Raw genomic sequence first — 15066 nt, forward strand, 5'->3', positions numbered from 1 at the left:
AGAGAGAAAGGGGGAGGGAGGAGCAGAAAGCATCAACTCCCATATGTGCCTTGACCAGGCAAGCCCAGGGTTTTGAACCGGTGACCTCACCGTTCCAGGTCGACACTTTATCCACTGTACCACGACAGGTCAGACAGCATCAAAAATTCTTAATATGAGAGGGCACAAGGAATTCAACCTTAACTGTAGCCACTTTATACCTATCTATGTGACTAAGTTCTTAAAATACTGTGACAATGGAGAAAATTTCTTGGATATTGTGAAGGGAAAAACTTATCAGCCCTACCCATTCTTCAATGGAGAAACTAATTTTCTATATTACTTTACTTAGCCCAAGATTTTCTCAAGCCTTGTATTTTCTGATTAGCTTTGGCTAACAGAACCATGCATGAAGCTTGAACTGACCGTTTTCAATAGGCTGTTGCTAGTGAAACTGGGAAAGTAAGAAGATGTTGGCAGAGGTGCAATGTTTTGAGAGACAAAACAGTAAAATGTAGTCTCTCCAGTTGTTAGATAAAAATGAGTAAGAACATTTGCAAAGATATAGATCTTAATCCATCTGTTGGGGGTGGAGGTCCGATGTTAGATTTATAACTGTTCTTTATGTTGTAACCACAAAATTATATTTGATGGATTAACTGCAAGGCCCCATACAGCTATTATACAGATACTATTTTTCTTAGGAAAGTTTTTAGTTAGGGGTAAGAATCTTACAAAGAAACTGTTTAATAAGGATGTTAATATTTAACTAAGCAAAAGATACTTGACTTTCTTCCCACAAAAGCCAAACAGAAAACAATGAGTGTTACTAACATTTTCTATTTATTCATTAATAAAAAGTGCATAGTACAAGCCCTTTATCCCAATCCAAGTACTCAGTAAAAGATTACAATAAACCCTGAATGGCACAGACATGATTTGGTTGGCATGATTAAACATTTAAAAACAGCAAGTGACATTTAGTGTATGACCACTTTCCTTTTAACAAAGCAATTATCAGACATGGTTAACAAATACATAAGATTTTTTCATTTAGAAATATTATAATGTTAAGACTAAACCTATTTCAACAAAAATTTAACCCATTAATTGTAAACTCTCATTTCTCCTTCAAGTTGCTGATTTGTGTCTTAAGCTGAGCTGGTCAAATTTTAGCATATTTATTTAAGAGTGACAGATTTTCATTCAGATGACAAATTTCCACTGTTCCTTTGAAAATATAAGAATTTGATAATTCCATAAACACTATCACATTACATACCATAAAGACACTAAAAGTAACTCTGGACTAGCTGAATGTAATAGTCACTTCAGAAAATCTCTGCAAGTTGTTAAAAATATGACTTACTGACCATGAAATAGTGCTTGGATAGACACATGATAAAATCTCTTACTATACACAGTTCCACTGTTGACTTTTGTCAAATGGAAAACAGAAAAACCCTTCCATTATTTTGCATAAAAGATCATTAAATGACTCTAAAACAAAACAAATTCTTAATGACAATTGTGGAATTTGTAAGAGCCCACAGTGATTAAAATACCAAGATGTACCTTTCTTTTTTCCAAATTATTTTAAAATTATTATACCTAGGCCCTGGTCTGGCCGGTTAGCTCAGTCTGTTAAGCATCGTCCCAAAACACCAAGGTGGTAGATTTGATCCCTGTTGGTGGTAGATTTGATCCCTGGTCAGGGCACATACAGGAAGCGGCCAAAAAATGCACAACTAAGTGGAACAACAAATGAATGCTTTTCTCTCTCTCTCCTCTCCTATCTCTCTCTCCTCCTTCCTGTCTCTGTCTCTCTGAAATCAACCAATAATAAAAAAAAAGATCGTAGCAGCAGTTCAGGTGAATGTTTACAAGCCAAGTAATGAATAAGAATGTGCTCAATAAAAGGCAAAGGCCACATGTAGAAGCTTCAGATACTTTAACAGCTATCAAGCTGGGAAGGTTTCCAGTAGGTCACAGCAAGGGGAAAGACCTAACTCTATGGTATTTATCTGGAATTTGACTTATCTGTGTTACAATACCCTTGCTTAGTATAAGTAATTAAGAATAGGTTATATTACTTCAAGAAGTTGAGCACAAAGCCAAGATACACAAGAGGAATGCAAGCAGTCAATATTGGATTATATGATGAAATGAAGCCCTCAACAATGTTTATGGCCCAGAATATAATCATAATAAAGGGGGAAAATACCCTAAGAGCATAACACAACTGTATGAAAAACTCTATTAAACAGTACAATAATAGAGAGAAGTTTATTCAATTTATACAAGTAATTTCCCAGATTGATACAGTGAAAAGCTAGACAGGTTTAGGGGAAAAATCCTTACATTGATAGCAAAATATCTTCTAGCCTCCATAAATCATCTGCAATTGTTTGCTAGGAAAAAGTTCTAAAACCACAGAGGTCATGCAGACTTTTTAAAATGCCATTGTATTCATTTTCTTTCAAACTGACCAAAACAATGTAACCTTTTACTTTTTATACAATTCAAAATTTTGCCTATATTAATGCTCCACTCCACCCCAATCCATCCCATTACCAAATAAGAATGAGATAGAGAATAAGAAAAAGATTCTTGATTTTTTCCCACTTTCCTCTTTTTCCCTTGGGAACAAACCAAGAATACATTAAATATTTTTAAAAATATTTAGAAGGATAACAAAATACTCAAATATTTTTCTTCAAAGAAAAAAACATAGTAAACAATAGCATTAAAATGTCAGAAAGCCAACAGGCCCCCAATACAGTCAGCTTTAAGAGTTTCATTTAACAGGGAAGTGTTTGAAAAGAAAGGAAGCTTTCTGAGGGGCACCCATGTTAAAAATAAATTACAGATTAAATTACTACTGTATAGATTATACTGGGCAAAGGCAATAAGAATCAACTATTTTCCTCCTTTCATGAACCTTGTAAGGCTAGTTAGTGTATAGTGGCTTCAAATGTCATATAATGGACTAAATCATCCACCATATTTAAATCATGTTTAATAAAGGTTTCTTAATAATAGAAATTTTTATGGGAATAAAAAAGTTATTAGACAATTATTTCATTCTTTCTCTTCTGCTTCTCTAGTCACATACGCCAGTTGTAGTGGAGATCAGATTTCAGCTGTAACTTGTAAACTACCCCAACGGCTGCCACAGTCCTAAGAGCCGCCACCCACATATCAACTACCAAGGTAAGTACAAATACAGTGTGGTTCTGACTTTCTTCCTACAATCTCAGACAACCCCAAGTAACTTTATAAATACCTTCTGAAAAAAGAACTTTAAAACCTATCAAAACTATTAAAATATTTAAATGCAGAGATCTCAAATTTCCTTCAATCAGGCCAAAAATCATCACCAAAATCGTGATCACAGTTACAAAGAGAATGAGTGGAATGTTTGAGTTTAGGATAACCAAAAAGGCCCATGTAACTTTTTAAAATATAATCATTTACTCAAATATACTGTAAATAGAACTAATGGTAACACAGGAAGCAAAAATAAGGTCGCAAGTAAAATTTCTAGAAGCTCATGAAAACAGTATCTCATATTGCAGATGCAAAAAGAAGAACAGTTCTAATGGGGTTAAGAGTACTCTGGTCATCTTCGTTCATTTGGTCGTGCAAGGTGATAACTATTTTCACTTCCCATATCACAAAGTTAGTCCACAGGAGGGGCTGGTGGATCTTGTCCCTGTGTTAGAGAGAAATTATGTAATTAATTTCTTAAATCTCAGTGCAACCTATCTAACACATATAGTAAGAACTACGCAGCAATGCCCCCAACCTCCCATCCCAAATCATATCCTTGTTTGGACTTTTCATGTTTTTACACAGGGAACACTAAATTAACACTGTGATTAACGAATATTTGTCTCATTCTTTCCAGTGGTAGGGAAGAAAGGAAAATTGTCAACGAGGACACGTGGCTCCAGATGCTATTGGCCGCCATCTAATAACTACCAAGGCAGCCCGTCTTAGAATGAAACTGATGGTATGATGAAAGAAACTGTCTTTGATGACACTGTTAAACTTTCTAAGCATTGAAACTTCCTATGGATTTTCTGATGTGTAAACCAATAAAGTACTAATTTAAATCAGACTGAGCTGATTTTTGTTACCTGCAGTAGAATGCATCTAAGGAAAGATCACCATTTTAGCAATCTTCAGGAAGATTCCATTTATTTACTCTGACATGCTATAAAAGGCTCTAGCAGAGGGTGATCAATTTTTCTACTTGAATTAGTTAACATGCTTTCTTGCTTCTTCTTAGGGCAGTGTGACTACTATTCCTAACAATGAACTAAAGGTTCAGGAAACAGTAATCTTGCATTTCTGTCACTTTAATGGCTTCTAAATTAGCTTATTATGTTGGATTTCTTTAGCTCCAAACAATGAGGAGTTTGCCCTTTGATATAAAATAAAACTGTATATAGAAAGAAAGAAAACAAGTTAAGGAGGTCTGGCTGGAGAGCTTGGTTAGAGCATCCCTGAAGCAGAGGTTGCTTGTTTGATCCCCAGTCAGGGCGCATACAGAAACAGATCAGTGTTCCCATCTCTCTCTCTCTCTCTGCCCCTCCCCCTTCCTCTCTGGCTAAAAATCAATAAATAAAATTTTAAAATATAAAAAAATTAAAAATAATTTGCTTGAGTGCAGGCTCATCCAGCTTGAGCATGGGTTCACCAGCTTGAGTGCGGGGTCACCGGCTTTAGCTCAAGGTCGCTGGCTTGAGCAAGGGGTCATTTGCTCTGCTGTAGTCCTCTGGACAAGGCATATATGAGAAAGCAATCAATGACAACTAAGGAGCCGTAACAAAGAATTGATGCTTCTCATCTCTCTCCCTTTCTGTCTGTCCCTATCTGTCCCTCTGTCTCTTTCTCTGTCACCCACACAAAAAAAGACCATCTACAAGCTGTTTAATGGATAACCCCCTCTCCAAGAAAAAACAAAAATAAATTTAAGGCGTTTTTATATAGTACTAATGAGTCCTTCTTTCTTAATTAAACTCAGCATGTTATATATCTAAATGTTCTAATCCTAAAAAAAACAAAGCACCGATCAATTAATTAAAATTGCACATTTGGTCTGACCAGGCGGTGGTGCAGTGGATAGAACGTCAGACTGGGATGCGGAGGACCTAGGTTCGAGACCCGGAGGTCGCCAGCTTGAGCGCAGGTTCATCTGGTTTGAGCAAAGCTCACCAGCTTGGACCCAAGGTTGCTGGCTTGAGCAAGGGGTTACTCGGTCTTCTGTAGCCCCACAGTCAAGGCATATATGAGAAAGCAATCAATGAACTAAAGTGCCGCAATGAAAAATTGATGCTTCTCATCTCTCTCCCTTCCTGTCTGTCTATCCCTATCTATCCCTCTCTCTGATTCTGTCAAAATTAAAAAAAAAAAAAAAAATCACACATTTGCTTTCTCTTATATAAGAAATGAGTTGAACTGAATTTCTTTCTTATATTAACAACACAAGATTGATGAAAAGAAGTAATTATTTTAAGAATTCCACATGGTGAAGGTTGAAGAAGGGAATTAGAATTATTTGGTATTCAACAAATTAATCTATCACTAAAATATTTTTAGAGAGATAATAGCCGTAAACTCCCTAATGGGTCACTTCATCCTGTTTTTCATTTAGAAGATTCTAAAAATGGTTGTAATCATAACTATAAAAATTTATCAACATGAATGATGCCTACCCCAGCTTTTCCCAGTTCAGCTGATCTATTGTTATGTAGAACCAAAAAACTGAATTTGAGAGAAATAGAATGGGAAAACAACAGGAAAACAGGATTTAGCCAGATAGGCTCAGTGTCTCTATTATATTTAACAGCTAGGGCAGAGGAAATGAAGGCCAGGTAAAAACATTTGAATTGTAGCTATTAAGAGAATTTAGGGAGCTGGAAGCATGAGAGGTAAGGGGTCAACTGAGAAGTGTATAGAACTGGGAAACAGAGGACTGAGATTTGAGAAATATTGCTGTAGATTATCATAAAATGGATCATTTTTTGTGTTTCTTATGTGAGTGAAGATTGGAATTCATTTTTAAATTATTTTGGGGCTACTATGCTTATCTTTATATGTAAATGCCATGAACACTAAGGCATTTGGAGTTGCAAGATTAGGGCAACAAAGGAAGAACTTACTCCATGAATCAAATCTTTCTTTTGCTAATTAAGATATTTCAGTCAAAACAAATTCCATCCCCTTTCCAGGCCACACTCACCCCTCAAATAGGTTTCTAATCCACAGCACTTACATTATGAGGACTGGCTGGCTTTCCAGTTAGATTGGATCCTCTTAGATTAGGAGGTCTCAGTAGGTATAAGATCACTGCAATAACCATCCAGGCCATGAGGATCATGGTAATACTGATGCCATTATCTCCAGAGGGTCCTGGTACTAAAGACAAAAAATATATTTGCAACAAAAACTGTAGCATGATTATAGTATTGTTAGATAAATGCAGAAATTCTGTTTATTTTTTTAAACATTATTTTGTATTATTTATTGATTTTAGAGAGACAAAGAAAGAGAAATAGAGAGAGAAACCTTTAGTTACTGTTTCATTTAGTTGTTCATTCTTTGGTGGCTTCCAGTATGTATCCTGACTGGGAATTGAACCTGTAACCTTGGTGTTTCTGGACAATGCTCTAACTAACTGAGCTAACCGGCCATTGCTAAAAATTGTTTAAATGTCAACTTCAAAAACTATATATTACTGCCTGACCAGGCAGTGGCGCAACGGATAGAGCGTCAGACTGGGATGTGGAGGACCCAGGTTTGAGACCCTGAGGTCACCGGCGTGCTGCTCATCTGGTTTGAGCAAAGCTCACCAGCTTGAGTGTAAGGTCGCTGGCTCGAGCAAGGGGTCACTTGCTCTGCTGTAGCCCCTCAGTCAAGGCACATAAGAGAAAGCAATCAATGAATAACTAAGGAGCCGCAATGAAGAATTGATGTTTCTTATCTCTCTCCCTTCCTGTCTGTCTGTCCGTCCCTATCTGTCCCTCTCTCTGTCTCTGCCAAAAATACCCACAGAAAACTGTATTACTATACAAAATTGTATTAATGATTCAGAGAAATGCAATTACGAAGTATTACATTTTCAGTTTCCCTTTTCTCCTGTGAGACAATCTAAATGGTGAAAAACAGTCAAAAGCCAAAGCCTAATAAATAAAAATATTAATAGTGTAGTTCTTAATATTTTGGGGTAATATAATCCTTTAAGAATTTCATAAAAATTAAAGGAACTCTTTTCACCATAAGAATCCATCTATACAAATTCAAAAATTTTGCATATAATTGAAAAGGTCATGGATGCACACGCCATCAATCCGGATAGACTGACATCTATGGAACCCGAGTTAAAATTACCTGCAGTAGAGACGCTCTACTTGGGGGAAGGAGGAATTCTGCATTTTAATTACAGAAGCAACAAGAGAAAAATAACAGAACTTTAGAAAAAAGGAACATCTGAGTTGTATAATATGCAGACTAAAGATCCCTTTAATGATATTCTCAAACAAAGAGATATTTGGTCTTCTTTTTTGCAAAAAGAAGTTGGATTCACCCTGGCCAGACATCTCAGTTGATTAGAACATCATCCCAATACAACAAGGTTGCAGATTCGATCCCCCATCAGGGTATATACAGGAATCAACCAAGAAATGCATAAATAAGTGGAACAATAAATCAACGTTCCCCCTCACCCCCACCCCCAAAAAAGTTGGATTCAGATCCAGATATTTTTAAGTCTATGCATTTACCAATTGAAATAAGTCGGGTGTGTGTATGTAGGTATCAGTTTTTCCCTGCTCCTTGAGGTAACCATATCTTATTTAATTCAGAATAACAAGTACCTACCACAGTGCCTGGCCAACTTTCTAATAAATGCAACAGATTTTCTTTTTTTTTTCCTTTTTTTCTTTTGAGGGATAGACAGGGACAGACAGACAGACAGGAACGAAGAGAGATGATAAGCATCAATCATCAGTTTTTCGTGTGAGACCTTAGTTTTCATTGATTGCTTTCTCATATGTGCCTTGACCGCAGGCCTTCAGCAGACCAAGTAACTTCTTGCTCCAGCCAGTGACCTTGGGTCCAAGCTGGTGAGCCGTGCTCAAACCAAGTGAGCCTGCACTCAAGCTGGCGACCTCGGGGTCTCAAACCTGGGTCCTCTGCATCCCAGTCCAATGCTCTATCCACTGCGCCACTGCCCGGTCAGGAGAGATTTTCTTTATTGAACTATATTCGAGAGCTCAACTGTCAGAAATGAAAATTACAGAAGACTGAATTTCTAAGTATATTATCACTAGTTGGTTACTAAAATAAGTTGTCGAGATAATTGTTTGGTTTTCTTCTCTGTCTCAGGAAAAAAAGAAATTCAGACAAGATGCACTGCACTGGGGTTCATGGACCCAGGACTTACTCCCAAGGAAATAAAGGGATGGGTGGTACTGCTAAGGCCAAAGGATTAGTAACCAAAGGGGACAAAGTGTTGAGGTAGCCCAAGAGCAGGCTGGATAATAACGTAGCCTCTGTCTGTTCCAAAGCCAATCACTTCCCCAGAAACAGCTAACATAGTATTCAGTCACCAAAACCTTATTTCCTCTTCTTATACTAAACGTGCCTCCCTCATAAATAAGAGCAATTTCTGCACTTGAGCTTTGGATCCCGTTGCTCTTGCAAAGGTCTATTCACTCTTTTCTCTCTTGTTCTCTCTCTCTCTCTTTTTTTTTTTTCTTTTTTGTATTTTTCTGAAGCTGGAAACGGGGAGAGACAGTCAGACAGACTCCCGCATGTGCCCGACTGGGATCCACCTGGCACGCCCACCAGGGGGCAACACTCTGCCCACCAGAGGGCGATGCTCTGCCCCTCCGGAGCGTCGCTCTGTTGCGACCAGAGCCACTCTAGCGCCTGGGGCAGAGACCAAGGAGCCATCCCCAGCGCCCGGGCCATCTTTGCTCCAATGGAGCCTCGCTGCGGGAGGGGAAGAGAGAGACAGAGAGGAAGGAGAGGGGGTGGGGTGGAGAAGCAGATGGGCGCTTCTCCTGTGTGCCCTGGCCAGGAATCGAACCCGGGACTCCTGCACACCAGGCCGACGCTCTACCACTGAGCCAACCGGCCAGGGCCCAATGGTAAAAAATTTAAAATCTCCTATTATGATGGTATAATGCCCCAAATTATTACTCGCTCTCCTCGAGTCTCCTTTTTCTGTGAATATTCCTGTACATACGTAAATAAAAAGCTTTTCTCTTGCTAAAAAATAAAAATAAAACTTTTTTTAATTCCTTTCTTCAACCCCTTTGCCTGTCCAGCTATCAGAACTAGTATCTTAAGAGTTGTCTACATTTCACTATCTCCCATTCAATGCTCTGGTTGGTACCCACCTCCATCATCATTCAAACAGTTTCTCAAAGGTAACTTATGACACCTCCATGCTGCTAAGCCTAATGGGTAGTTTAAGTTCTCATTTTCCATGATCATTCTTTCCTTTTCAAAACTTTCTTTCTTTGTCTTCTGTGCCATTGTCACTGCTTAATTTGCTTTCTAACACTTAACCACTCCTTCACATGTTCATTTTTCTCTCCCTGACTTTATTTTTTTTTAGAGAGACAGGAACAGAGAGAGAAGGGGAGGAGAAAGAGGGAGGAGAAAGGGGAAGGAGAGAGGGGGAAGAGAGAGGTGGAGGAGGGGGAGGAGAGAGGTAGAGGAGAGGGAGGAGAGAGGGGAAGGAGAGGGGGGAGGAGAGAGAGGTGGAGGAGGGGGAGGAGAGAGGTGGAGGAGAGGGAGGAGAGAGGGGAAGGAGAGGGGGGAGGAGAGAGATGAGAAGCATCAACTTGTAGTTGCTTAACTTTATTTGTTTAATGATTGCATCTCATACATGCCTTGACCCGGGGGCGGCCGGGGGTGGGGGGCTCAAGCCAGCAACTTTGGGTTCATGTCAATGACCCTGTGCTCAAACTGGAGAGCCTGTGCTCAAGCCGATGAGCCCATGCTCTAGCCCGCCACCTCAGGGTCTCAGACCGGGCCCCTCAGCATCCCGGGCCAACACTCAGTCCACTGTGCCACCACTGGTCAGGCACTCTCCTGGCTGTTAAATGTTAGAATTCCTCATAGTCAATTTTAGGTCCCCTTGTGTTCTTGCTGCATACACTATCATCCTCACCCATAGCTTCACTTACCTTTGTATGCAGACCACACCTAAATTTATACCAGTCCTGGCTCCCTGACCTTCAAACCCAAATCTCCAACTATCTATCTATATCAATAGTTCTCTCTGTATCTTTACACCAACTGTTCTTAAACTGTAGTATACATTAGAGCCATTCAGCAAATTCTTAAAAACACAGATGATTAAATCTCACCTCACATTCAGCATACTCATTACCCCAAACTAAAATCAGGAGCATCTCCCCACGCCCCACCCTCCAGGCCCCACAAAACTGGGTCTATGAAAACATGTTTTGTTCTCTTTCAATGACCCTCTATTTAATAACACATCATGAATTTCTGTCCATTTTAACTACCTTAATATCACTCAAATATGTCCAATTCTTGCTCTATTCCCACAGACCTGCTCAAGCTACCATCACTTAACTGATCTATTGAGACGGCCTCGAAACAGATCTCCCATACCTACTCTTGCCTCTTCTAATTCAGTCCTCTACACTGCTCTAAGATTAAAAAAAAAAAAGCAAAAACTATTTATTATTTTATTACCAAATAGCTAAAATTTCAGTAGTTACTTTGAACCAGGCATTATTTCCCTTAATCCTTTTAATAATCGTATTTTATGGTAGATACTACCATATCTTCATTTTTCAGATGAGGATACTGGGGAAAGGGGGTTAAATCCCAATGTCATATAGTTTATATGTGGCAAAGCTGGGACTTAAACACAGGTTCTCGTTCCGGAGCCTGTGATCTTGACCGCTTTGCTATGTCATAAATTCTGACAATATCACACAGTCAGGCAGACCTCTGAAAACTGTTAGTGCTGTAGTAGTAAAACTGGAAAATACAGATTTAAAAATGGTTTTTGATAAGTAATCTTATAACAAGCTGTAGGGTAAAACTAGATTATTTAAAGTTGGTCAAACAAAGATAATTGTGCTTTTCATATATTATCACCTCTTACAGTGCCCCTCTCAGAAATAAAATGTTAGATTAATTAATTGTATAGACCAGAAGTGTAACTCTAATAATGCCAATTTTTATTTTATTCAATTTGGAAAATGGATCCCTTTTTTGTGTGTGTGGCAGAGACAGAGAGAGTTAGAGACAGGGTCAGACAGACAAGAAGGAAGAGAGATGAGAAACATCAATTCTTCATTGCGGTTCCTTAGTTGTTCATTGACTGATTTCTCATATGTGCCTTGACACAGGGAGGGGGGGGCTACAGCAGACTAAGTGACCCCTTGCTTGAGCCAGCGACCTTGGGCTCAAGCTGGCGACCTTGGGGTCTCGAACCTGGGTCCTCCACATCCCAGTCCAACGCTCTATCCACTGTGCCACCGCCTGGTCAGGCAGATCCCTTACTTTTCTTTTTATTTTTTTTTCTTTTTCATTTTTCTGAAGCTGGAAACAGGGAGAGACAGTCAGACAGACTCCCGCATGCGCCCGACCGGGATCCACCCGGCACGCCCACCATGGGGCGACGCTCTGCCCACCAGGGGGCGATGCTCTGCCCATCCTGGGCGTCACCATGTTGCGACCAGAGCCACTCCAGCACCTGAGGCAGAGGCCACAGAGCCATCCCCAGTGCCCGGGCCATCTTTGCTCCAATGGAGCCTTGGCTGCGGGAGGGGAAGAGAGAGACAGAGAGGAAAGCACGGCGGAGGGGTGGAGAAGCAAATGGGCGCTTCTCCTGTGTGCCCTGGCCGGGAATCGAACCCGGGTCCTCCGCACGCTAGGCCGACGCTCTACCGCTGAGCCAACCGGCCAGGGCCCCTTACTTTTTGATATTCTTTGCAAGTAAGAGATTCTGAAGCTTCAGAGGGTTAAACCTCAGATCACAAATTTACTAATTCCTATTTCTGGACCAAGCAACCCTGACAAAATGCCCACTCCTTTTTGAGACTCTCTTAGTGATAATATAAGAGTTCCTTGTAACTGTTGCCTAGTTTGGTTCCTATTGCCTTTCCTTCCTGTATTTTGCTGCCAGAAAAGTCTGCTTAAAACACTGCTTTTAATACACCTCTGACCAACCCAGTGACTCACTCTCCACTGTCTACTGCTTCAACTCTAAATTCTTTCAGCCTGGCCTTTCCTCAGAGGATCCAGCTTACTCATCAATATTAACTAAGCATTTTTCAGAAAAAGCGTTCTTTGTCAACCCCATACCTTCTTCCTTCTTTAGCCAGTGGTTCCTAGCTTGCCTGTGTATCAGAATAGCCTGTGACAACATCAATGACGTAAGACTCCAAGGCCCTGCCTCATATCATCTGATTCAGGCACAGCTCAGGGGTGCAGTCAAGAACCAATTATATTTTAAGAGCTTTCCAAAAAATCTGATGCAATAGTTCAATACTAGTGTGGCTGATAGCATTTGCCAATTTAGCAAACTCAGCCCTGGGGTACTCATTATTTTCCCATTTGGCATGTTCTTACTCCTAAGCTCCATTTATTCTATTTCCTACATCCCTCTCCTGTAAAAACCCCCATTTACTCTGCCCACCCATTCCTTTCGTCTCTGGACTAGTGTAGCATTTCTAGTTTGAAAAAATGGTTTCTTATTTCTCCTAATTAGGTCATCAACTTTTTCAGAGCTTAGACTATCTCTTAGCTATGTAATCTGTGCCTCAGGTTCTTCCCCTATAAAACGGAAACACTACCTTCATCTCAAAGAGTCACTGTGAGGACTGAAATGATCTGTATCTGGAAAGCAGTTAGAATGGTGCCTGGTACACCAGTATTAGGTTCAACAGAAAGAATGAGTGCAGGTGGAGCCTAGTGGGGCTCACCAGCCTGGATTAGATGGAGAAGTGGGAATGGAAAAGGATCAAATACAAATGGTAATAGGATAGAAGCAGCACACTTGGTGACTGAGAAGAATGGGGGTAGGAGGAGGAAGAAAAATAAGTTAAGGGTAGTAGTATACAGTAGATTTTCTCCACTTAAAAGGCTAAATGGATTGGCCTTGGCCAGTTGGCTCAGCAGTAGAGTGTTGGCCCAGTATGTGGAAGTCCTGGATTCAATTCCCAGCCAGGGCATACAGGAGAAGCGCCCATCTACTTCATCACCCTTCCCCCTCTTTTTTCTCTCTGTCTCTCTCTTCCCCTCCCACAGCCAAGGCTCCACTAGAGCAAAGTTGGCCCGGGCGCTGAGGATGGCTCTATGGCCTCAGTCTCAGGTGCTAGAATGGCTCCAGTTGCATTGGAGCAACGCCCCTGAGGGGCTGAGCATCGCCCCCTGGTGGGCAAGCTGGGTGGATCCCGTTGGGCGCATGTGGGAGTCTGTCTGACTGCAATCCCCCTGCCCCACTTCTAACTTTGGAAAAATTAAAAAAAAAAAAAGGCTAAATAGATTTAGTTTTCCTTTATTTTATTTTTATTTGTTTTTAGATTTCATTTATTTTAGAGACCAGGCAGAGAGAGAGAGAGAAGAGGAGCAGAAAGCATCAACTCATAGTTGCTTCTCATATATGCCTCGACCCAGCAAGCCCAGGGTTCTAAACCGGTAACCTCAGCATTCCAAGTCTTTTATCCACTATGCCACCACAGATCACGCAATTTAGTTTTATTCTCCACTAACTGAAGGCCCATTTCAGAATAAAGGATAATAGAGGAACCAACTAAAGTCAAACCTCTTGATCATAGTCAATGATTTTCATTTAGAGCAGTCCCACAAAATTAAGATTGGCTCTAGAATTTACTTTCACATGGGCATACTGTGCAAGGTTATGAACCAAAAAACAAAACAAGCATAACTGCGGGTGGTGCAGTATATAGAGAGCATCCACTTAGGACACTGAGGACCCCAGTTTGAAACCCCATGTCACCGGCTTGAGCACAGGCTTACCAGCTTGAGTGCGGGGTTGCTGGCTTGAGCATGGGATCATAGACATGATCTCATGATCACTGGCTTCAGCCCAAGGTCGCTGGCTTCAGCAAGGGGTCACTGGCTCAGCTGGAGTTCCCCGGTCAAGGCACATATGAGAAGCAATCAATGAACAACTAAAGTGCTGCAACTACGAGTTGATGATTCTCATCTCCCTTCCTGTCTCTTTCTCTCATGTGTGTGTGCGCTAAAACAAACAAAAAACCCACTGAAACAAACTTAAATGTCTACCAAGAGTATCTGATTAATAAATTGTGGTACAGCTGTACAATAAAATACTATAAAGCTATAAAAAAGGTTGAAGGGCCTGACCAGGCGGTGGCGCAGTGGATAGAGCATCTGACTACAATGCCGAGGACCCAGGTTCGAGACCCCGAGGTCACCAGCTTGAGTGCGGGCTCATCTGGTTTGAGCAAAAGCTCACCAGCTTGGACCCAAGGTCGCTGGCTCAAGCAAGGGGTTACTCGGTCTGCTGAAGGCCTGCGGTCAAGGCACATATGAGAAAGCAATTAATGAACAACTAAGGTGTCGCAATGAGCAAGAAAAACTAATGATTGATGCTTCTCATCTCTCCATTCCTGTCTGTCTGTCCCTGTATATCCCTCTCTCTGACTCTCTCTCTGTCTCTGTAAAAAAAAAAAAGGTTGAAGAAAGTCTCGATGAGATATGGTACTTTTTGACAAAAAAGGAAAGCAGGTAAAGAACAATATGTCCAAAATGAGGCAGCAAAACCATATTTTGCTTGTACATACATATGAAATTCTGGAAAGATATACAGAAAGCTAAAAGTACCTTGAGACAGGGCCTAGGTATATAGGAGAATGAATAGGAAGACGACAACTTTTCACTTGACACTAATTGATTTTTGAACCATATGTAAAATTAAATACACTGAATTAAACTAAAAAGGAGCCCTAAAATATCTTGAGGTTGGAGATACCGGGTATGTGAACTGACTTAAGACTTTCTGAAATATTCAGGAACAGAGATGAATGACCCTGT

At 40.5% G+C, this 15066-nt stretch overlaps 1 protein-coding gene across 1 annotated transcript in view; it reads right to left on the minus strand.

The window, feature by feature from the left end:
- Nucleotides 1-803: 803 nt before the first annotated feature.
- Nucleotides 804-15066, minus strand: part of SMIM14 (small integral membrane protein 14) — an 81799-nt gene continuing 67536 nt past the window's right edge. Inside the window, exons 4-5 of the mRNA XM_066386182.1 lie at nt 6263-6405; nt 804-3694 (exon numbers count right to left, since the gene is read on the minus strand). Coding sequence (XP_066242279.1) covers nt 3662-3694; nt 6263-6405 — 176 coding nt within the window. The 3' untranslated portion in view covers nt 804-3661. The remainder of the gene's footprint in view (nt 3695-6262; nt 6406-15066) is intronic.

Source organism: Saccopteryx leptura, chromosome 5, assembly GCF_036850995.1.
Source record: "Saccopteryx leptura isolate mSacLep1 chromosome 5, mSacLep1_pri_phased_curated, whole genome shotgun sequence".
Classification (NCBI taxonomy): domain Eukaryota; kingdom Metazoa; phylum Chordata; class Mammalia; order Chiroptera; family Emballonuridae; genus Saccopteryx; species Saccopteryx leptura.